This window comes from Phascolarctos cinereus, unplaced genomic scaffold, assembly GCF_003287225.1.
Source record: "Phascolarctos cinereus isolate Bilbo 61053 unplaced genomic scaffold, phaCin_HiC Scaffold_4;HRSCAF=312, whole genome shotgun sequence".
In the NCBI taxonomy this organism is placed as follows: Eukaryota; Metazoa; Chordata; class Mammalia; order Diprotodontia; family Phascolarctidae; genus Phascolarctos; species Phascolarctos cinereus.
Window position 1 is genome coordinate 228564958 of NW_027555847.1, and position 21916 is coordinate 228586873.

A 21916-nucleotide genomic window follows, 5' to 3' on the forward strand; every position below is an offset into this window, starting at 1 on the left:
AACCTCTTGGGAGGAAAGTGCCTGACCATTCAGCTTACTCACAGAGCTCCAGCCTTCATCTGCCAATTAGCTCAAGTTGTCTTGGTAGGACTTCGGGGTGGAGGCCCAACACTGGACATTAAGTGAGATAGTTCAGTTTCTCTTTCTGTGACTTTGATACAGACAGGAGGATGTTTGGAATTATTTTTCCACCAACGTCTCTGGGGACCACCTCTTACCCTTTGAGGGCCAGGAGGCACGTCAGAGAAGAGGGTGGGTGGGGAGGAGTCTGTAGGTGCCAGCTTTTCAGAGTGCCTTTAGAGTTGTACTTTGCTAGCTCTGGCTTTATTTAATCCTTTTAGGGCCCACCAAATGATTCTATAATTGATATTAATATAGTCCTTTAAAGCTTATAAAGCAATTTATATGCATTAGCTCATTTGAGCCTCACAGCTCCTCAAGGTTATCATTCTCATTTTACAGATTAAATGAGAGAATATTTGTGAAGCACTTAACATAGTGCTTGGCATGTACTAGGTGCTATATAAATGCTTATTCTCTTCCCTTTATAAATGGGAAAATTGAGACTGAATTCATTCTCAGCCAAAACCCAGATACTGTGTGTATGGTAGAAGTGATTCAGATTCAGATGCTGGAGGTTTTGAGCATAGGGGAGCAGCAAGATAGCATCACTCACAATCAATACCTTTTTGATACTTTGCAATCTCTCTTCCATTTCTACTCCGACCTGTCTTATCTGCTGGACTTAATCTCTAACTGGTCTACCTGACCTTTTGTCTCCCCTGCTCCAATCCCTCTTTAATTATCTTTATCAGAATAAGCTTAGAGAAGTTCCACTTTGAAACCATCCCCTTAGTCAAGGTCTCCTAAACAACACACACTTTCTTATATCTGTTCAGGTGTTTTCCTCATTTCTCTTCTTTTTACCTATTTAGGGCCTTTCCATTCTTCCAGGTGCAATTCATCCCAGTTGGATGATTCCTTCCCATCACACTCAAGCCCACAGTAATCACTCCTTCCTCTGAACTAGGGGTTTATTTTCCAATAGGCAATTAATCATGGAACTGCTTTCTGAAATGCATTATTTAGTTGTTGCATTGGTTTTTAACCTTCCACATATTTGTGTCTTTCTTCCTAACTAGATTCTAAGATCCATGAATGGATTATATGATCATTGATCTATTCATGGATCTTAGAATCTAGTTGATCACACCCTTCTATCCATCAAGGCATCTTTCATCCTTACTCATTTATAACAATAATTTACATTTATATAGTGCTTTACACTTAACAAAGGATTTAGTAAATTCTCTATCAATGTTTGTTGATTCTGATTTAAATTTTAGACAACGTTACTGAGCAATGCATCATAATATAGTAGTCACTAGGTTAAGCTCCTAAATGAAAAGCTGCTTGGCTGAAGCCAGGTCATTTTTTCTTTTTACTTAATTCTTCATGGGTTTAAGCAATTTGACTCTTTATACGAGCATACATACATAGTTAGAGACACGATGTGTTTCAAGGCCTCAACACCTTCCCTTCAGGGCCTGGCACTGCACCTCACTCCCTTGACAGTTTTCCTTTTGTCTTTTCAATCAAGGTCACCCAGATTCTTGGAAGGTATCTGGGTAGTATTTAAAGCCTACAGGGAGATCTGGGTCAAAAAACCTTGGCCCCAGTCCTGCTGACAGAGGCCCAACGTGATTCTTTTGGGCAGTTTGATAGATCTGCTGGTGTTTGGCTGAGGATGAATTGTCCAAAGAGTGCTTCTCACATTCAGGGCAGGGATACAGCTCTTCCCAGTATGGGTGTGCTGGTGGACAGCCAGGGACCCACTCTGCCAAAAGCAGTGTCCACAGTCAGGGCAGTGGTAGGGTTTTTCCCCCGTGTGGAGAAGCTGGCATTGGACAAGGTTCTCTTGAATTGAGCCCCACACTGTGCACAAGCAAATGGGTGATTCCCAGAGTGAATGCGCTGGTGGCAGATCAGATTGCCTGGACTCTAAATGTGTCCACAGTCAACACAGGCATAAAGATGAAGGCCAGAGTGCCTCCCCCAGTGGCTGATGAATTGGGCAGAATTGGTGAAGCAGTGCCCACGGTCAGGACAAGGGTAGGGATGTTTATGATTGTGAGTATACTGGTGGAGTGCCATGATTGAGGGTTTTTGGAATGTCCTGCCACAGTCTGAGCAGATGGCAATGCCCCTGTCTTCTTCTTGAGGCATGGCCAGGGCCTTGGACAGCAGATCTGGCAGCTCTCAGGGCCTGTCAGGTGTTGCTTCCTTCTGCTTGGTTTGAAGATCTGGAGATGGTTTCCTCAGAAGAGCAATGAAAGGGTCCTCAGCCCCAGATCCTTCTCTCTGTTCTTTTTCTCACTTCTGGCTCCAGCAGGGAGATAAGGAAAAGATAAAACTCAAGAATATAGCCCATTTTATTTCATTAAGTCTATTCCTGGTGAGGGAACAGCTATTCCGTTTGTAATAGTAGCAGGAATGGCTGGGTGTGAAGGGGACAGAGTCAATGGGTTGGTTTTTTTTGTCTTGAGAACAGCATAGTAGAAGGAAGTTTCAAATCCCTATAGCAGATACAGAGTTTGGAACTAAGGCAAGCAGACTAGGTTCTCTGCTGGTTACAAGGACACAAAGGATACTTTCACCCTAGGGCATCTACTTCTCTGGCCAGGCCCAGCCAATCAACAAACACTTATTAAGCACCTTCTGACATCAGGAGGTAAAATTGGGACCGTCTCCAGTGGCCCTGAGGGAGAATCGGAGAACATCTCTTTTTACAAACTAATGTAAATACAGCTGTGGGGACAGTTTGGGGATTCATTGGAACCATGAGGAATACAGCTGGACAGAAGGCAAAGGCCACTGACTTTGACTTTTTTTGCAAATGTATTTCATCAGATATTTTGAAAAGGAGGAGTCTTGCAGGGAGAGTATATACAGCTGGAGAATTTTTTTTTAATTAGCAACCAGTACTGTGCTCTGCTTAGTGAGAAGGCTAGGGTTCAGACAGGTGAATTGATTTGATCAAGATTCTCTAGTGCATAAGTGCTGGACCTAGGACTCAAACCTAGGTGTCTAACTCCAAGTCTGGTGTTCATTCCATTATACTTCAGTGTCTCAAAAAATTGGCATGGAAAAAAGTGCAAGTCCTTGTTTCAAGGCAAAACCCAAAATGTTGGTATTTTTATTGAGAAAATGGTAATCTCTTCATGTTATGAAGAGAAACCACTTCCAATGATAGTATAGAATGAGAAAGGTGAAGAGGGTAAGGAAATGGAATTATCCTCTATAGTTAAGCTTTTTCTGGGGGGTGGTGGAAAGAGGGGGAAATTGGCAGAGAGGTTTTCAATAGAGGTTATTAGGGCAGTAACTATATAGTTCACCAACATTACGGGCTGGATGGAATGCTACTGTGCTATAAAAAATGATGAGTTGGTTGATTTTAGAAAAACATGGAAAGACTTGTATGAAATAACAAAAGAGTAAAATGAGCAGAAACAAGAGAATGTTGTACACAGTAACAGCAATGTTGTTTTAAGAACAACTTTAGACAACTAAGTCATTATGAATATTATAAATATTCAAATCAACTACAGAAGACCTATGAAGAAAGATGCTATCCATATCCTGAGAAAGAACTGATAAATAGAAGTATGCGCGCGCACGCGCGTGCACATATACACACACACACACACACACACACACATACACACACGTGTCTAGTGGTAGCCTTTTCTAGGGTGGGGTGGGACAGAAAGAAAAAAAAGCCCATCAGAGAACAAGAGAAAACTTAGAAGGAAACACAGAAAAGCAGTGTAGCTTTGAAAACAATGTCTAGTATTTATTATGTAGTTTTTTAAAAAGTATGAAATGGAGAAAAAAAATTGAGGGCTGAGTAGGCTTCTGGGGCCCATCTGGGAACTTAGCCCCATTTATAATAACATGTTGAAAGGCTGTTTAGAGTTCCAAAAAATATATTTACAAATGAAATTTTAAGTTGGGAACTTAAAGAATAAGTTAGATAGCATGTCTGTAGTGGGGTATGTTGTTCTTGTGCTAATAGAAAAGAATAAAAAAAAAGAATCTAAGTTAAGGAGGGTTAAGAAAGCAATGATTTGATAACATGATTTAGAACAGTTTAAAAAATCTGCTTTGTTGGTGGTAGGGGAGAGGGTTGGGAGATAGGCAAAAATCTGGAGTCTAGAAAGCCATCTTCCCAGAACTGGTGAGGATGTCTGAGGATAAGCCTTTTTTTTTTTAAACATACATAGGTCTATCTTTATTGTATGATTATACCAATCAATCAAATGATCAGTCAATAAAAATCTATTGTGCACTTATTATGTGTCAGGAATTGTAATAAACTCTGGGGATACAAAGAAAGGTAAAAACAGTTGCTGGCCTTGATCAATTTTTCTAGGGGTGAGGGGGAAGAGGGTATAGGAGGACAGAGATCCTCTTAGCCTCACCCCTTCTAAAAAATTTTTTTATACATTTATTTTGTTACATATTTCCCAATTACATGTAAATTTTTTTAACGTTCATTTTTTTAAAAATTGAGTTCCAAATTCTCCCTCCCACCCCTTTACCACCCATCATAAGGCAAGCAATATATTGATCATAAATGTGATGTCATGTAAATATATTTACATATAGCCTTGTTGCTAAAGAATACACACACAAAAATACCAAGGAAAATAAAGAAAACAAAAGTATGCTTCAGTTTGCACTCAGAGTTCATCAGTTCTCTCTCTGAAGATGGATACCATTCATTTTTCATCATGGGTCCTATGGAATTTTCTTGGATCACTGTCTTGATCAGAGTACCTAAGTTTTTGACAGTTGATCATCCTTACAATATTACTGTTACTGTGTACAATGTTCTCCTGGTTCTACTCACTTCACTCTGCATCAGTTCTTGTTAAGTCTTGCCAGGTTTTTCTGAAAGCATCCTGCATGTAATTTCTTATAGCACAATAGTATTCCATCACAATCATATACCACAATTTGTTCAGCCATTCCCTAAGTGATGGGAATCTCTTCAAATTCCAATTTTTTGCCACCACAAAAGAGCTGCTATAAATATTTTTGTATAGTGTCTTTTCCCTATTCTTTGATCTCTCTCTGGGATACAAACCTAGTAACAGTATTGCTGGGTCAAAGGTGATACACAGTTTTATAGCCCTTTGGAAATAGTTCCAGATTGTTCTCCAAAATGATTGGATCAGTGGACAACCCCGATAGTGCATTAGTGTCCCAATTTTCCACATTCCTTCCCACATGTTATCTTCCTTTTATGTCATGTTAGCCAATCTGATAGGTTGAGGTGGTATCTCAGAGTTGTTTTAATTTTGTATTCTCTAATCAATAGTGATTTAAAGCATTTTTTCATGTGACATGTGGCTTCTTTTGGAAACTGCTCGTTCATATCCTTTGACTGTCCGCTGAGGATATTTTTATAAATTTGGCTCAGTTCCCTATATATTTGAGAAATGAGGCCTTTATCAGAGAAGTTTACTGTAAATTTCCCCCCAGTAACCTGTTTTCCTTCTAATTATGGCTGCATTAGTTTTGTTTGTGCAAAAAAATTTTAATTTCATGTAATCAAAATTATTCAGTTCCCATGATGGACTTTATCTCTTGTTTGGTCATAAATTCTTCCCATATTCATATATCTGACAGGTACATTTTTCCATGTTCCCCTAATTTACTTATAATACCCTTTATTGTCTAAATCATTTACCAACTTTTTTTTTAAAGGCAATTGGGGTTAAATGACTTGCCCAGGGTCACACAGCTAGTGAGTGTTATATGTCTGAGGCCGGATTTGAACTCAGGTCTTCCTGACTCCAGGGCTGGTACTTTATCCATTAAATCATTTACCAATTTTGATCTTATTTTGGCATATGGTGTGAGATGTTGGTTTATGCTTACTTTCTGCCAAACTGCTTTCCAGTTTTCCCAGCAATTTTTGTCAAATGTTTAATTCTTAAACCAAAAGCTTGGATCACTGGGTTTATCAAACACTAGGTTACAGTGGTCATTTGCTACTGTGCATCTTGTATTTAATCTATTCCATTGATCTACCACTCTATTTCTTAGCCAATAACAGATTTTTTGGGTGATTATTGTTTTGTAATATACTTTGAAATCTGGTACTGCTAGGCCATCTTCCTTCACCCTTTTTTTCACTGATTCTCTTGATATTCTTGACCTTTTTTTCCTTTCAGATGAATTTTGCCATTATTTTTTCTAGCTCTATAAAATAATTCTTTGGAAGTTTGATTGGTATGGCACTAAATAAGTAAATTAACTTAGGCAGAATTGTCATTTTCATTATATTGGCTTGGCTTACTCATAAGCAATTAATATTTCTCCAACTGTTTAAATCTGTCTTTATTTGTGTGAAAAGTGTTTTATAACTGTGTTCATATAGACACTTAAGTATTTTATATTGTCTACAGTTATTTTAAAAGGAATTTTTCTTTCTATCTCTTCCTGTTGGGTTCTGTTTGTAGTATATAGAAATGCTGATGATTTATGTGAACATATTTTATATCCTGCAACTTTGCTAAGGTTGTAATTGTTTCAACTAGTTTTTTAGTTGATTCTGATAGTTTTGTTTCCTCATTGCCTATTTTTATTTCTCCAATTTATTTTTCTTATCTTATTGCTATATCTAGCATTTCTAATACAATATTGAATAAGAGTGGTGAAGGATGAGCCTTTAAAAAAACCCGGTAAATCTCTATTTTGTACCACTTGGCTTTTAAAAAAATATGTTAAGTTTAATACTAACAGTGCCCTGCTTGTCTGTATCTCTTTCTGCTTTCTTCTATTTTAAAAAGTATTTCACTGATGCTCTATTCTTTCCTTTTTACATTATTCCTAATCTATAACCTCTCTGTACTTAACCCCTCCATAAAAGCCTTCCTTTGTAAAAATAAATATAATCAAGCAAAACCATTTCACACATTAATAGTGTCACAAAATGTCCTATATTCCACCATCTCTTTGCCAGGAAATAGGAGGCACTCTTAGCCATGAAAGGAGAAACTGAGGATAAAATTGAGGCTTTGAAGACACCAGTAGGATTTGATGGAAAGCATACTTAGTTTGGAATCAGAGGACTCAGTTTGAATCCCAGCTCTGTCACTTATTAGCAGTGTGGTCTTGGGCCAATCACTTCCCTTCCCAGGATCTGTAAAATTGAGAGAGTTGGACCAGATGGGGTCTACACCTGGGATCCAATACACACGGGTGTGAAGAAAATGAGGAAAAGGGCCAGGTAAAAGTATCCTTTGTTTATTAGCTTCAGGATGTCTATGTGTGTGTATTTTAAATTTAGCTTTGACACTTAGTTTGGCCCTGGGGAGCTGCAGAATTTGCTAGGAGAGCTATCAGGAGAAGCAAGTCAAAAAATGAAGCATCAGCAATTTCTGGAGCAACAAACAAAGGAATCATGGTAGCAAAGATTCACAACAGTACTTGTAGAGAAAAAGAGGTTAATGTCTGGTAGAAATAGCCTCCAGAGGAAGATTCCCAAGATCCCAGTCTGAGGCAAGTGAATAAAGAATCGCAAAGGCAACTTATGTAGAAATCTAAGGGTGTAGGAGAGACAGCTAAGCACTACATCATCTCTTACATCTGCAGGGAGGTGGCTTCAATAGAAGCCACAGAGGAGGCCTGTAATCTTGGGGAGAGAACCTTTTCTGGGGAGATGATCCAACGGTAGCTTAAAAGATCAGATCCTTAAAGGGTAAGAAGGCAAAAAAAAAAAATCTTCCACTGAGGTCTGGCTCAGAAGATCTCTCCAAAGAACTAAACCTAGGAGTTCAAATGTAATACTCTTTCCTTGCCTCTGCAGGTTCTTGGACAATTCCTTTTCTCCTCAGAATCCTGGGCTTCTAGGTGCCACACCTCTGTTTCTTGTTGCATCCAGGAGAGGAGGGCAGGTTTAGGGGACTGGAAATCCTAGGGGAACAGAAAATATGCAGTCATCTTCAAGTTCTAAGATTAGAACTTGATGGAAGCTTAAATCCCCCTACTGACATGAGGTAGTACCCCCACATTTCCTTCCCAGAGTCCTCTGTTTCCTCCCTTCCACACAGACAAGAATGCCTCTCTTCTTCAGCCTTGGGTCAGAAGCATGGAGAATGTCATTCATTAGTAAAGCTGGAAGAGATATCATAGGAGGAAACTAACAACTAGATAGGGAGAAAAACTGTCTATGGTGATACTAGCAGTTGTCAATTACATAGTGCTTTAAGGTTTATAAAGCAGCTCATATTCATGTTGAACCTCTGAGGGGGAAGCTAAGTGGCACAGTAGAAGGAATGCTGGATTTGGAGTCAAGAAGATCTGAGTGCAAATCTTGCCTTTGACGCTCACCAGCTATGTAGCTCTGGGCAAGTCATTTAACCTTTTGGCCTCAGTTTCCCCATATGGGAAAATGAAGAAAATAATAGCACCTATCTTATACGGTAGTTGTGAGGAAATAAATAGGCACCTTGGTGGAACAGTGGATAGAGTGCTTGGCCTGAAGTCAGGAAGACCTGAGTTCAAATCCAGCCTCAGACACTTATTACTTGTGTGACCCTGGGGCAAGTTACTTAATCCTGTTTGCCTCAGTTCCTCATCTGTAAAATGAGCTGGAAAAGGAAATGACAAACTACTCCATTATCTCTGCCAAGAAAACCCCAAATGGGGTCATGAAAAGCTGGATATGACTCAACAACAACAATCAAACCGAACTGCTAGGTATTATATTGCTAATATATAATAACTAGCAGTTATATAACACTTTAGTGTTTACAGAATGCTTGAGAAATATTCTCTCTTTTGTCCTCACAACACTGGGTACTATCTTAACTTTCCAGATGAGGAAGCTGAGGCTCATAATGATTAAGTGACTTAGCCACACAGCTAGGTAGTCAGAGGCTCGACTGGAACTCAAGGCTCATTGAACTCCAAGTCTAGCACTTTTCCCTCCACACATAAAACTAGTGACAGAACATGGATTGCAATTAAGCTTCCTGACTCCCAAGCTATATTCCACAACTCAGATTCAGCCCCAGTTCTGACATTTCACTGAGTTGTACTGATGCTCTATCCTATGTTCCCCAAGGTAGGTTACCACTCACTCCTGCCAAGTTCCTACAGAAGGCTGGAGGATCACGGTATAGGAATACAGATGGGAGAAAATGGAGAGAGGGTTAGCATAGTATAGATCGTATAGTCATGTGGATAGATCGGAGGGATTTATTCAACATAGGCAGGCTTCTGAGGAAAACTGAGGAGGAGCTGTCCAGCATTGAATTTCAAAAGAGTGATTCAATTTACCAAAAAGCATTAGAATAGGAATAGCTGCAGAGGTGGGGAACCTGCAGCTTCGAGGTCACATGTGGCCCTCCAGGTCCTCAAGTGAGGCACTCTGGCTGAATCCAAACTTCAACGAAGTTCAACAAACCCCTAAGGGAAAGATCTAAAAGAAGGATCAACTAAGGGAAGCTGAAGAAGGCTGAGCATATCCAGAATGAAGAAAGATCAGGGGATTTCTTTGGGCAGTCTAAGAAACACAGGCAAGCTGGGTTTTAGGTGGCTTTAAGAAAAACAGCTTTAATCTTAATAATGCTGAGAAGCAATAATGTGTGGGGAAAGTACTGGTATAGACATCAGCAGAGTTAGGTTTGGATTCTAGCTTCAGCTCTTACAGTTGTGTCCCTGGAGAGTTCACATGCCTGAACTTCAATTTCCTCATCTGTAAAATGGGGATAATACTTGCTTTCACAGGGTTAGTGTGAGGAAAATGTTTTGTGAACCTTAATAGCCCTATACAAATGAAAAACTGGTATTAACGATAATAATAAACCTCATGAACATCTTCTTTTACTGTGTAATGGAGGTGATCCTGGGTTCCTGAAGGTTTGAAAAAACTCATTTCTTACATCAAGAAGTGATGGATTCCTGAAGTAAAGAAATATTGTTCTTAATACTTATCTGATAGAAAAATTAAACAAAGTACAGGCCTACCCGTAGTGTTAAGATCTTCATTTTCCATCTTAACTAAGATGTTGGAAGACAAAGGTTTGGCCTCCAGGTTGAAAAAGGGGTGTGTGCACAGGGTAAGGTGTTAGCATTGGCTGCTTTGTGTCAAAGATAATGTAGGGCCTGGGGTACAAGGGGGAAGATCTCCTGAACATGGGAAGGCTCTGCAGGAAGGGCTGGAGCCCAGGGAGGGCCAGGGCAGTGAAGACTTTTTCTCCACCTATGGCACCATCCAGCTCAGCCCAGAGGCCTCACCCAGGGCACCCAGGTGCTGGTAGGTCACCTGCACAACATCCTTAAAGAGGGCACTCTGTGTGGGGTGCAGCTACCTCCATTCCTCTGGGGAGAAGCTCACGCCTGTTGCCCTCAGTCTAGCCTCGCTCATCCTCAGCTGTGCTTCTAAGCAGCCCCAGCCAGGCTTTCACAACCTCCGCTCTAGGAGAGAGGAGGGAGTGCTTGGAAGATTCAGCTGTCCCTGTCCCAGCTCTGCCCACACCCGAGCCCTGCAGGTACCCAGTGGTTCTGTCACTGTCCCTAGGAAGACAGTAAAGTAGAACTGGAGGGTGGGTGACTCAGGATGTTGGCAGGTCAGGGTCAGCAGTGATGCTCTTTGGTGATGGGCTGGATTTGACATGGAGGGGTGCTGTCTGACTTCACTTCAGTGCGGACAGAGACTATCTGGGACACCCTGTCTTGAGTGCATCTTTCCCCTTTGCCCTTCAGGTGACCTGATGCTCTTGTCTAGGCTCCCAAACACTCGGACAGCTTCAACCTGCTGACTCCCTCCATCCCATTTCTTCTGGCAGCAGCAACCCCGGCCCTCCCTTTAAAAGGACAGTGTCTCCCCAGATAGTGAAAGGAAAGAGAGGGTGAAAGGGGGAAGGTAGAGAAGTATATGAAGAAACTCAGGACTAGGGAAGGGGGGCAGCTAGGTGGTGCAGTGAATAGAGCTCTGGCCTTGGAGTCTGGAGGACCTGAGTTCAAATCTAGCCTCAGACACTTGACACTTACTAGCTGTGTGACCCTGGGCAAGTCATTTAACCCGACTGCCTTACCAACAAGCAAAAAGAAAAAAAAACTATATTATGAAAAGCTTTTATTCTACCCTCAGTCTGACCTAATCTCAAACCCAGCAGGAGCCAGCCCTCATGCTTTTAGCTGAGGACTGACTCTAGGACCCATCCTTAGAACATACAGGTCTTAAATTTTTAGCATAAAAAAGTACGATTAGGTAGCATACATGATGCATAGAATGCCATCCCTTCTCATCTGTGTCTTGTTGGAACCTGTAGCTCCTTTCTCCCTTCAAGACTCAGTTCAAAGGCTATACCCTTCAAAAGGATTTTTCTTGACTCTTCCCCAGTTTTTACTGCACCCTGTCCCCACCATTTATTTTGCATAATTCTATATCCTAAGGTCCAATCACCAGACCACCAGTACTGTTGAGCTGAGCCATGAGGTATCCAGCTAGCAGGCTTAGACCAATGAATTATAAGTGGTGGTGAACTTAATTGAATAATTAAATTTTTGTAGCTTGCACACATGAATTTCTGATCTTGTAGCCTACCAATGAAAACCTGGCGCCTTTGTTCTTGGGGTGGGGGGGAGACAGGAAAGAGAGTATGGGGAAGAAGGAAAGTCAAGGACAGATAGGAGTGAGGCGATAGATATGGATCTGAATTCAATGGAAGGCAAACAGAGGAGGAAGAGTAGGGATGCAGTTGTTCTTACCCACCTGGCCTTTCAGAGTTGGCACAGGAACTCACTGATTGTCCAGCTCCCTCTTGGTCCCTTAGGATACCTAGAAACAAGGGTTTTGTGTCTTCAAATCCTCGAGTATCTGTCTGGCTGTGTGTGGGCCTCTTCAATCCTTCCTCAGTGCTCATGACCAAGCTGGTCACTTCTCCTCCTCCTGGAAGAGCTCTAGTAGTGTTGGAAGCCAAGGAAGAAATCTAAATAACCTTGGACAGAAGCAGATAGCACAGTCCTCCCTAGGTGACCAGTCCTTTTGCCTCCCAACACCAGGACAATCAATCCATAGGTTCGCTTCCACAGCTGACTTCTGGGTGAAGAAATTCTCTAAGTGGGGCAGGGGCTGCTCACTGTTATAGTTGAAGAGGTGGCAAGCAACACTGCTAGTTGTAATAGAAATGTTATCCAAACCAAATGCAGGTATGTGAGTATTCTCCAGAGCAGATGGAGTGGTGGAGGAGCAGTTTAAAAAGGCTGCTGAAACAGTGGTTGAAGGTGCCAAGCTCTTGTGAGCTTGCTGGTGCCTAGTCCTGCCATAGCTGGCTTTGGAGGAAGGCTCATCAATGTCCTTGATGTAGTAGCTGAATCCTCAGAGGGGTTCCCTCAGATTCCATCTGTTTGTGCTTCTCATCCTTGCTTCTGGCTTCTGTTGAGAAACGAGGAATCCAGAACTCAAACATCCCATGCTACAATGACTATTTCTTCTGTGGGAAGAAGGAAAAGGTGGGGATGAAATACTTTATTCACCTCCAAAACACAAAGGAACAAACTAGGGATCTCTGACAGAGGATTCAATGACTGACCAGTATCTCCTGTTGAGAGGGAATAGAAGGTCTAGTGACCCTGAGGATGAAGTAGCAGACAATCTTATTTTAAAGCTTTTACCCTACAAAATTCCTGTGTAGAAAGATTTTGGGGACTTATTGGGGCTCTAAGAGCTGTAGGTGGTCAGAGAATATAATATGCATCTGACTGCTGCCTCTTTGCAAAAAGACAACTCAACTTTTTGAACCCAGGCTCCCTGTAAATTGAGCTTCACTCTAGACCAAGTTACCTAAAAATTTAACAGAGACAGTTTAACATGTGAAGTGAAAATTACCTCAGGTTCTTTAAATATCTTTCCCACTATTCTAGAGTAAGAGAATTTGAAGATTTTAAAATGATTTTGTGGAAACCATCAGTTAGAAATAGTTAATCTAGCTAAAAGATTCAGACATGGCATAAGGAACAACTCAAAGCACAGCAACACAGGAACAAGAGGAACACATTTACTAAAAATGTGCCAGAGGATTTGAAAATTCTTCAGTGAGTCTTTGTATGTGTAATGTAAGAGAGGGCTGGACGAAGAGTTAAGAGTCATGGGTACAAATGTGGCACATTAAGTTCCTCGTTTGTAAAGTAGATGCCTTTGTACTACCAACCTTACAGAGTTGTTATAAGAATCAAAAGATGCTATCTGTATAAATATGCTTAGGAAAACTAAAGCACTTATATAAATGTCAGCTATGATCCTGACCTAGAATCTATACAAAACTTATGTTCTATTTCTGTATGATAAGGTACATTTGAATTGTACGGGTACTTTCAGAAAAATCACCAATCCCAGGTAAGGACATTCAGTGTTAACATGAACATTTTCAGGAGATATGTGACTATAAAGCAGTTCGGTCCTTCTAGGAGGTGCTGGTAGGTATAAGCTCAGCTCATTAGGGTCCTGGTCAAATGGTACCTAGGCTTGTACCCTGGAAACCTGTAACAGGGTGGACTGTGAAGTCTGGGGGAGACAAATTTACTAGTAAAGATGTTGCAGTGAGAATCTCAAAAGTTGTCTCCCTGCCCCCCCCAAAGGAGAAAACTGAAGGAAAAGGCTGGCAAGGGACTTCCAAGATAGGTCACATCCAGGGAGCAGGTCTCAGTGGGTCATCTGGGGGCTTGTACCATTCTTTCATCCTTCACCTCTCCAGGTTATTCTTGTAATATGTCTTGATCTAGCCGATCTGGGTCCCAGCCCTCTCAATCTGGTTCCAACCAGGAGGTGAGTACTGATTTAAAGATTGGAAACCCTGAGGAGACAAGAAAGTACAATCCATTAATAGTTTTCAAGTCCAAGTCCTAAGGTTGAAAGGTTCTCATATAGTGAACCCATCCATGCTGGTATACTCCTCCCCATTCCCAAGGTCAAGAAGAGCCCAATCACCCTTTCTCTCTTCTAGATCACAGGGTCTTAACCTGGGATTCGTAAACTTAAAAACATTTTTTGACAACTTTGATTTGATAAATATAATTAGTTTCCGTTGTAATCCTTTGTTTTTATTTTATGCATTTAAAAATATTCTTCAGAGAAGGGGTCCACAGGCTTCACCTATCACAGGAGTCCAAAGACGCAAAAAAAGGTTAAGAGCCCTTGCTCTCGATCACCTTGAGTCCTTGTCCCCACGCTCAGCAGAGCCTCAAAGAACCCGGGTTGGTTCTGCACCTCCTCCGGACCCCTCCCCGCCTCACCCGCCCCTGGCCGCGCCCCTCACCCAGCGCGCCCAAGTGGCCGTAGGTCTCCCGCATGACGTCCCGGTACAGGGCCCTCTGCGCGGGGCGCAGCCGTCCCCACTCCTCCGGGGAGAAGTACACGGCCACATCGGCGAAGCTCACGGGGCCCCTCGTTCCCGGCCCGGCCTCGCGCGCGGTCAGGGGGAGACCCTTCTACCGCAGCAGTCCAGCGCTCTCCAGGGTAACACACGCCCAGTCAGCCCAGCCGGCGCATGCGCGATCTTTCTCTTGGAACACCTTCCACTCCTTAAGCTAAGGCCCCGCCCGTTAAGGGCCCCGCCCACTTTCCAGCGTTGCGCTCTCTAGAGCTCTGGCCTCTGCCTTCGGGCACTTTCGGGTGTCGCAGACTCCGAAGCCGAGGACCTAGAGAAGCCCCGCCCTCTCCGGCGAGGAGAGGCGCAGAGGGGCCGGAAGTAGCTTCTTGTGCGGCTCCTCTAGGACTCAGGGAGTTCAAGGCGCTCAGTGGTGCTAACTCAATGGCTGTTGGGACGTGGGGCAACCGAACCGGAAGATTCCCTTAGACTATTTGGCTCTGCCCTAGCTTCGCCACCTTTGTCCGTACCCCCGAGGAAGCTTTTTTAACAGCTTCTGTTTATTGCTCTCTTAGAAGATGACGCCACTTCGACCTCTCTGGCCCTCATAGCACTTTCCTCTTTGCCCTCAAGCACGATGGCGAGGGCTTTGGCTTCTTGCCCATAGGGAAGATGGCCGCAGCGGCGGCTTCACGCCCTTTTTTACCACCCCGGAAGACTGTACCCGGCGATTGGGCGGCTCCCGTCGGCCCAGGGAAGAAGGTGTACGGCGGTTGGGCCGGGTCAGGAAGGGCAGGTTTTAAAGGAGCCGTAGGTGGGAACAGTCCGAGAACCGGGATCTGCGGGAGGCGGCGGTGAGCGGCCGGCGGAGGGATGGGCGAAGGGGAGGGAAACGGGGCGGGGAGAGAAAGAGAAAGAGAGTGAGCGAACGGCGGGGAGGGATGAAGGGAGGAAAGCCGACCCATGCTCTCCCCCGCGGGGAAGAGAGCCCGGTGGGTTATTGATCCAGGGTGGGCGGGACGTTCTCGGGATTTTATGGGTCGGGGATCCGTTTGACAGTGGATCCCGAGGGATCTCCGGAGGTAGATCACTGGGGAGATCTGGTAGTAGGGTATTTCTGGCAACATCTGGTGGAAAGATCTCCAGGTTGGGTGTTAGGGGAGGGCTATTACTCGTCCCGTGGATTTCTGATTTAGAGATTGAGGCTGAAGGATTGATTGTGCAGGGATCTGGCAAGGCTGAAAGTCCGCTAGTGGGACCTGGTGGGAAGAACTTGAAAAACTTGTAAGGGTGAAAGCTTTTGAGTCGGTCTAGGGGGAGGAAACTAGTTGCAATTCGCCAGAGAGGAGGAAAGTAACCAGGGGAAGCTGTTTCAGAGAATATCCTTCTACTGCCCCGTGAAGGAAGCTTTTGAGGGCTTTTAGGAGAACGTGAAGGAAGCTTTTGAGGGCTTTTAGGAGAAGGTGCACAAATTTATGGTACAAAGACTTATAAAGGATTTGATGGTGAAGAGGATTTTTCTAAGAGAGATGGTTGGGCGGGCTCCCCCAAGGACCCGATGGGAGAGAGAAAGGACTGTTGGGAGAATCTTTGAGGCTCTAGAAAAAGATCTAGGTAAGGGTCCAAGCAGTTGTGAAAGAGTAATTCTTCACTGGGCTTGAGGAAACAGGTAATATTTTAAAGGTTTCCAGGGGGGAAAAGATTCTAGGGGATTTCCTGAGGAATTGGTGGGATGTAATTTGTAATGGACTCCTTCAAGGAGATGGGTATAAAATAGTATTCTGGGAATGAAGGGATTCTCCAGAAAAGATTAAAGGTATTGTTTTATGCCTAGCAAAGAGGGTGCCATGTTGGGGACAGCCCTAGAAGACGGGCTGACCCCTACTCCCCTCCCCCCTACCCCAGGCTGCAGCCAGGGGTTAAACCTGGGACCCTTCAGGGACTCCCTGAAGCTATCGGTATCCCTATGGACTTGCCCCAAGATTCCAGGTGAGAGCGTGGCCCGTGGCCTCCCTCTAGATCTTCTTCATCCTTCTTCCTCAGGGAAGAGACTCAGTCCCCCTGTAGGGTAGTGGGAGCCTGGGGGTGGTAGTACGGGGGCATTGTGGGATATATTTCCTTCCTGACCTATCAACACTCTTACCAGGCAAAGGGTATGTGAATGGAGCTAATCAAGGACCCCCCCTGGGGGAGTCATATACACACACACCTTCTTCTTTTCTCCCCCCAACCCCTTAACCCCCCTAGTCAGCCTTCCCTCAACCGGGAACCATTGGTTAGAGCACCATGGGAAGCAAGAACTCGGAAGCGGCCAAGGGTGCAGCAGCAGCTTGGAGAACCCAGGCTGAGCCCGAGGGTGGCAGGGACTCCATCACCCTTAGAGAAGGCTTCTCAGCGGGTCCTCACAGTGGTGCTGGAGGATGTCATTGCCACCAGAATGGTGAGTCCATTAAGAGGGAAGGGACTAGATCCTGCCCTACCCCCACCATGGATTTCAATACTTAGCATGTTTAGGAGCAGCTAGGACAGATGACCTGCCCACAGGAGGACCCGAGTCAAATCCAGCCTCAGACACTTAGTAGCTATGTGACCCTGCACAAGTCACTTAACCCTGATTGCCTCCCCAAAAAAATACTTAGCATGTTTGCTTGGTATGTAGTATTTCTAGAAACAGCTTCCTGGCAGAAACTAATGGTAATGCCAGTGATGGGTCCAAGGGTGCTGCCGTGTATATCCCAGGGTTGTTTACCCTGTACTGGAAGCTTTTGCAACCCATGCAAGGAGTTAGCTGATCAGGCTGCATTCTTGTGTGCTTTCCCTGAGCCTGTTTCTTTCTTTTCTTTCATTCTCCTCTTGTTTATCTTCATATATTTATTCTTCCATGCTGGCCTCTGAAATTGGTATCATCATTTTTTGTTTACTCATGTCCACAAAATGGTCCCTCTGTGTCCACCAAAAGCCAGTCTTCACTAGTGCATCTGGACAGCTAATTTCCCTCAGTGCCACTGAAGTCAACCTGGCTATTTTCCATTTTGACACTTTCCTTTCCTTCCCATTAACTTTCTTGTAGTCCCAAGAGATGCTCTCTGAAGTGTCCTCAACTACACCACGACGGAGCAGTAGACTAGAGTCCAACCGCTCCCAGTCTTCCTGGAGCCCTCAGTCAAGGTGAATGGGGCTATTGAAGCAGGTGGAATCTGAGGTCGGGAAAATAAGTCTAGATTTTACCTGACTCTTTTTCCTTCCTTTTCTTCCCTTCCAGACCTCCTGACTGGTCTACCTTGTGCCGGGAGCCACTAACTCGAGCTCCAAAGCGTATGGGAATCCAGAGGAGGAGGCCACTACAACTGGGAACATCCAGGCGGGGGGCTGAGGAGAATCCTTCACACCAAGACAAGCCCTCCCAGCCAGCCCTGCTTGTGATGTTGGAGGACAACAAAAATCCTCAGTCTCCAGTGAAGGCCCAGGAGCTGCTGGTGAGGATCCCAAGAGAGGAATGGAGAGTAGAGGGCAGGGACACCGGGGTATTAAATCAGTCAGGTCTTTTTGAGTTCTTCTTTGTGGTCAACCCTGTGACAGGTGTTCTGGGGAATATGGAAGAAACATACAAAATGGGCCTTCCCTCCAGCTGATTACACTTTAAAACTAATAGTACAAAATAGAACAGCTTAATTGCTAAATTGTGTATTCCTGCCTGTAAATTCATAGCAGTTCACAAAAGGGTGAGATCACTGTATACTTGAGTATTTGGGGTAAGCTTTGTGGAGAGTTGGCGCTTGAGCTTGGCCTTGAAGGATGAATAGGTTTAAATAAGCTGAATGAAGAATGGAGGACTTTCCAGGTAGGAGAAACAGCATGAATGAAGAAATGGGGGTCACTCTTAAGAGGGGAGGTTAGGGATAAGGGAGAACTGGTGTCAATAACTTTAAGTTCTAGAAAGGTAGCAGGCAACAACTAAGTGTTAATGGAGTCCTATGGGGTCTCTCTGTGTGGCTCCCCTCCCTGTGAGTTCTGTTCCGCTTATCCCCAGGGCTTCAACAATGAGACTGAAGACCCAGGGATCTCAGCATGCAGGTGAGGGGCCTGGGTCAGCTGGGACTAGCCCAGAAGTCAGCCAGGCATTTTCCCACTGACCTGCAACATTTTCTGGGGAGGCAACCCCAGTGGCAGAATGCCCTGGAAAGTTGGCTTTAAGCAGGGGGAGCGGTTTGGTTTTAGTGTGGCAGGGGGATAGGAACTGCTTCCTATAGCTTTTATGATCTATCTCCTTTCTGAGTGGGTACAGTCTAAAGTGGGGTTCCCTTCCTGAGTTCCATTTTCCCTTCATGCTTCTTCTTAATGTTACCTGAAACCCAATGTGGTGGATTAGGGGAAGGCATCATTTGGGATTCTGTTTCTCCATCTCCACCCCCTTTTTAAAGGTGACCCTTACAGGTCTGTAATTAGGAAGAGATGAAGTCTCTGGAGAGAGAGGGACAGGCTTTGATTGGATGAATTGGTGTAGCTGGGGATTTCATCCAGCATTGCTTTATTCCCTCCCCCCCTCCTCCCCCAAACCAATACTGTCTACCCCTCTCTTTCCCCTAGAGTTGATCATATGACAGCTATTCACCAATCAAAGCCTTCCTCCATGGATTTGGATTCAGTGTTTCGGCAGGCCTCTCCTGTGGACCATTCTGAATGCATTTTGCCAGGTAGGTGGGGCACTGAACTCCTTAGCCTATCCTTCTGGAGGGTTGGTAGGTGGCATTGGATTTTATAGCATATACATTTTGGCTCTTGAAGGAGGTAAGTAAAGTCTTTGTAAACATAAGAGAAGGCTATTCAGTGAAAATGTCAAAAAAAAGTAGCTTAAAGGTACCTTAGAGGTGGAGCTTAGCTTTCTGGGTTGGGGCTTCTTTCCTTAATGGGTAAGTCTATTTAGAAGGATAGCTCTTGTTCAGGAACCCATATTAGAATCTTTTCCCCCCCTTCACCTTCCTTTTCTCTTTCTCCTCTACAGGCTCAGAGCCAGAGACCCCGTCTCCCCCACCCTCCAGCCTCTTGCGGCCACGCCTGAGCCCTTGGGGCCTGGCACCACTCTTCCGCTCTGTCCGCTCTAAGCTGGAGAGCTTTGCTGACATCTTCCTCACCCCAACCAAAACTCCCCAGGCCCCACCCACAAGCCCCACATCCCCAGCCTCACCCATGAAACTGGAGCTGAAGATTGCCATTTCAGAAGCTCCTGAGTCTGGGCGAGTCCGGGTAGAGGAGGGGGAGGGGCCTGTAAGCCCTCGCCCACCCATTCGTCAGTGGAGGGCCCAGGACCCTGGCCTCCCTGCTGCCCCTAGGCCTCCTTTGGGTCGAAGCCACTCCTGCCCGGACCTGGGGCCCCCTGGGGAAGAGGGATGTGCATGGTCAGCCTTCCCTCCACATCCAAATAGGCCTCGGCCCAGAAGGCACACAGTTGGGGGTGGGGAGCTGGCTCGGGCCCCACCGCCTTCCCGTCCTTGCCTTCGAAAAGAGGTTTTTCCCTTGGGAGGGTCAGGTGCACCCCCAAACATTGTCGCCACCTGCTCTCCTGCTGCTTCTACTTCCTCCTCTTTCTCGGACCTGCCAGAATCCAGGTAACCCCTCATCTAACTGCAGTATCCTGGCTGTTCTCTCTTCTCTAGATTCTTGTTTGTTCTCTTCCCCCTTCCTGGGGGCAGGATCAAGGGTAGGGCTTTGGGCCAGATATGGGCTAGATAAAGAGGTCTAAGAGAAATGATGGGTTTATATGCTCAGGCAGTGCTCTTTTTTTCCCCTAGGGTTTGCTCCCCCCAAGGAGAGGAGCAACAACGCCCAGAGGACATGGTGCTGTCAGACTCTGAGACCAAGGTAGAACTATTTGAGGGAGGGACTGGGGGAGGTTCTGAACTAAGGGATTGGGGCAGACCTCATGACCTGTCCCTTCCCTTCCTCCTGCTGGCAGGCTGTGGGAAAGGTCTCCTGCTTTCGGATCCGCAGGACACCATCCAGGACTCAGCCCAACCTCACTCCAATGGGGCTGCCTCGACCAATCAGGTGAGAGGCTCTGTCAGCTCCACACCCATTGCCCTTATATAGAAGTACTATATAATTTTGCTATCTGCTGTGGGTGTGGCCTGTTCTCACTGTGGGAAGAACTAATACTACAGCATTCTCAATTTGGGTTAATTTTTCACTTATCTTCTTGCCTAGGACATTGGAAAGACCCATTTATACTAAGCCTGTTTTTATTTCTGAGGCCCTGAAGTTATGTTTGGCTCTTCAGTGTACCCTGCCAAAGGGAGTTACCATATTTTTTTTGTTAGGAGTTCTCAAATAACAAAAATTAAAAGTATTTAACAATGACTTTTAAGATGAGGGAGAGGAAATTATCTATATTAATATCACTGTTGGCCATTGTCACTTTTAATGGATCCATGACTTAAGAATTCCAGATTTTCAGCCATTTGCAAACATTAATGTCTTTCAACCAGCTTAATTGAGGGGATTTAGTAATTTTGTCAGGAGTTAGGTTGAGTGGATTTTCTGCTTCTTGCCCTTTTTAATCCACAGGTTGAATAAGAAGGAGTTCAGCCTTGAAGAAATTTACACCAACAAGAATTATCGGTCCCCTACAGCCAAAAGGTGAGTGGACTAGAGGAATTGGGGAAAGGTTGGGGAAAGAGTGTAACATTTAAGGAGTAGATGGTGGGATGGTACCAACATGGAGAGGGCATCAGTGGTTATCAAAAAGGCTCGACAGGAGGTAACTAATGTTGTGAAAAGTTATGGATTCAAGTCCCACCCTCTGCTGGATGGTGTTAGGCAAGTCTTTTAGGCTCAGTTTTCTCACCTGTTAAATGAAGTATAGTTGTACAAGTTAGTCTCCAAGGCCCCTTCCAGGTCTGATGTGATTCTAGAGAACACTAACTTGCCCCTGGATATTCTAGGTCCTTTGAGACTATCTTTGAAGAGCCACGAGAGCGGAATGGAACCCTGGTCTTCACAAGTTCTCGGAAGCTTCGACGAGCAGTGGAATTCCGAGACTGCAGCCTCCCTCGGCATCGAAGGCCTTCCAGGGCAGTGCGCCCTGCTCCAGGCCGAGCCCCTACCCCTGACCTGGGACCTTTGCTGCAGCAGAGGCTGGAGGAACTAGATGCCCTGCTGTTGCAAGAGGAAGAAGAGCCAGGCAAGGATTAGGAGCTTTAGTTTTTACGTCAAGCAGCTTGTCCGTCCAGCCTTGGAAAGTGGGCCCTGACCTTGGGAGGAGGGGTCCTGGAGAGGGGTGTTCAGTCAGAAGACTGTTTATCTCCCTAATGTTAGTAAAGTTTTTCATATGGTTATTTTGTCCCTTTGTGATTCCCCCACCCCTCAGATCATAGTTTCTTATTTAGAGCTGGGAGGAATCCTTGAAGTTACCTAGTCCAGCCATCGCCCTCATTTTACAGATGAGGGATTGCGGCTAAGGAATGTTAAGTGACTTAGTTACACAGATACTTTGTGGCCAAGCCTGGGATTTGAACTCGGGGGAGAACGTTCTG

General features: G+C 44.7%; 1 protein-coding gene and 1 long non-coding RNA gene across 5 annotated transcripts; one reads left to right on the forward strand and one right to left on the reverse strand.

Moving 5' to 3' along the window:
• Positions 1 to 2414: 2414 nt before the first annotated feature.
• LOC110223195 (uncharacterized) lies at positions 2415 to 13857 on the reverse strand. The gene is made up of 3 exons (XR_002328616.2): positions 13768 to 13857; positions 11795 to 12515; positions 2415 to 7986 (listed from the first exon to the last, which is right to left on the reverse strand). It is a non-coding gene; the product is annotated as an uncharacterized LOC110223195 (long non-coding RNA).
• Positions 13858 to 14667: 810 nt separating this feature from the next.
• PRR14 (proline rich 14) lies at positions 14668 to 21718 on the forward strand. Of its 4 annotated transcripts, none has more exons than XM_021008561.2 (12): positions 14668 to 15241; positions 16293 to 16376; positions 16635 to 16827; positions 17458 to 17555; positions 17650 to 17863; positions 18418 to 18461; positions 18975 to 19081; positions 19390 to 19993; positions 20177 to 20246; positions 20341 to 20432; positions 20949 to 21020; positions 21326 to 21718. In XM_021008561.2, exons 1-12 carry the CDS (start codon positions 15060 to 15062, stop codon positions 21573 to 21575), a joined length of 2010 nt encoding a protein of 669 aa, XP_020864220.1. In that variant the 5' UTR covers positions 14668 to 15059; the 3' UTR covers positions 21576 to 21718. The 4 variants fall into 4 exon arrangements, with proteins under 4 accessions (XP_020864220.1, XP_020864221.1, XP_020864222.1 ...); XM_021008563.2 differs by lacking the exon at positions 14668 to 15241 and adding an exon at positions 15289 to 15379; XM_021008562.2 differs by lacking the exon at positions 16293 to 16376 and having other exon boundaries at positions 14669 to 15241.
• Positions 21719 to 21916: the final 198 nt, after the last annotated feature.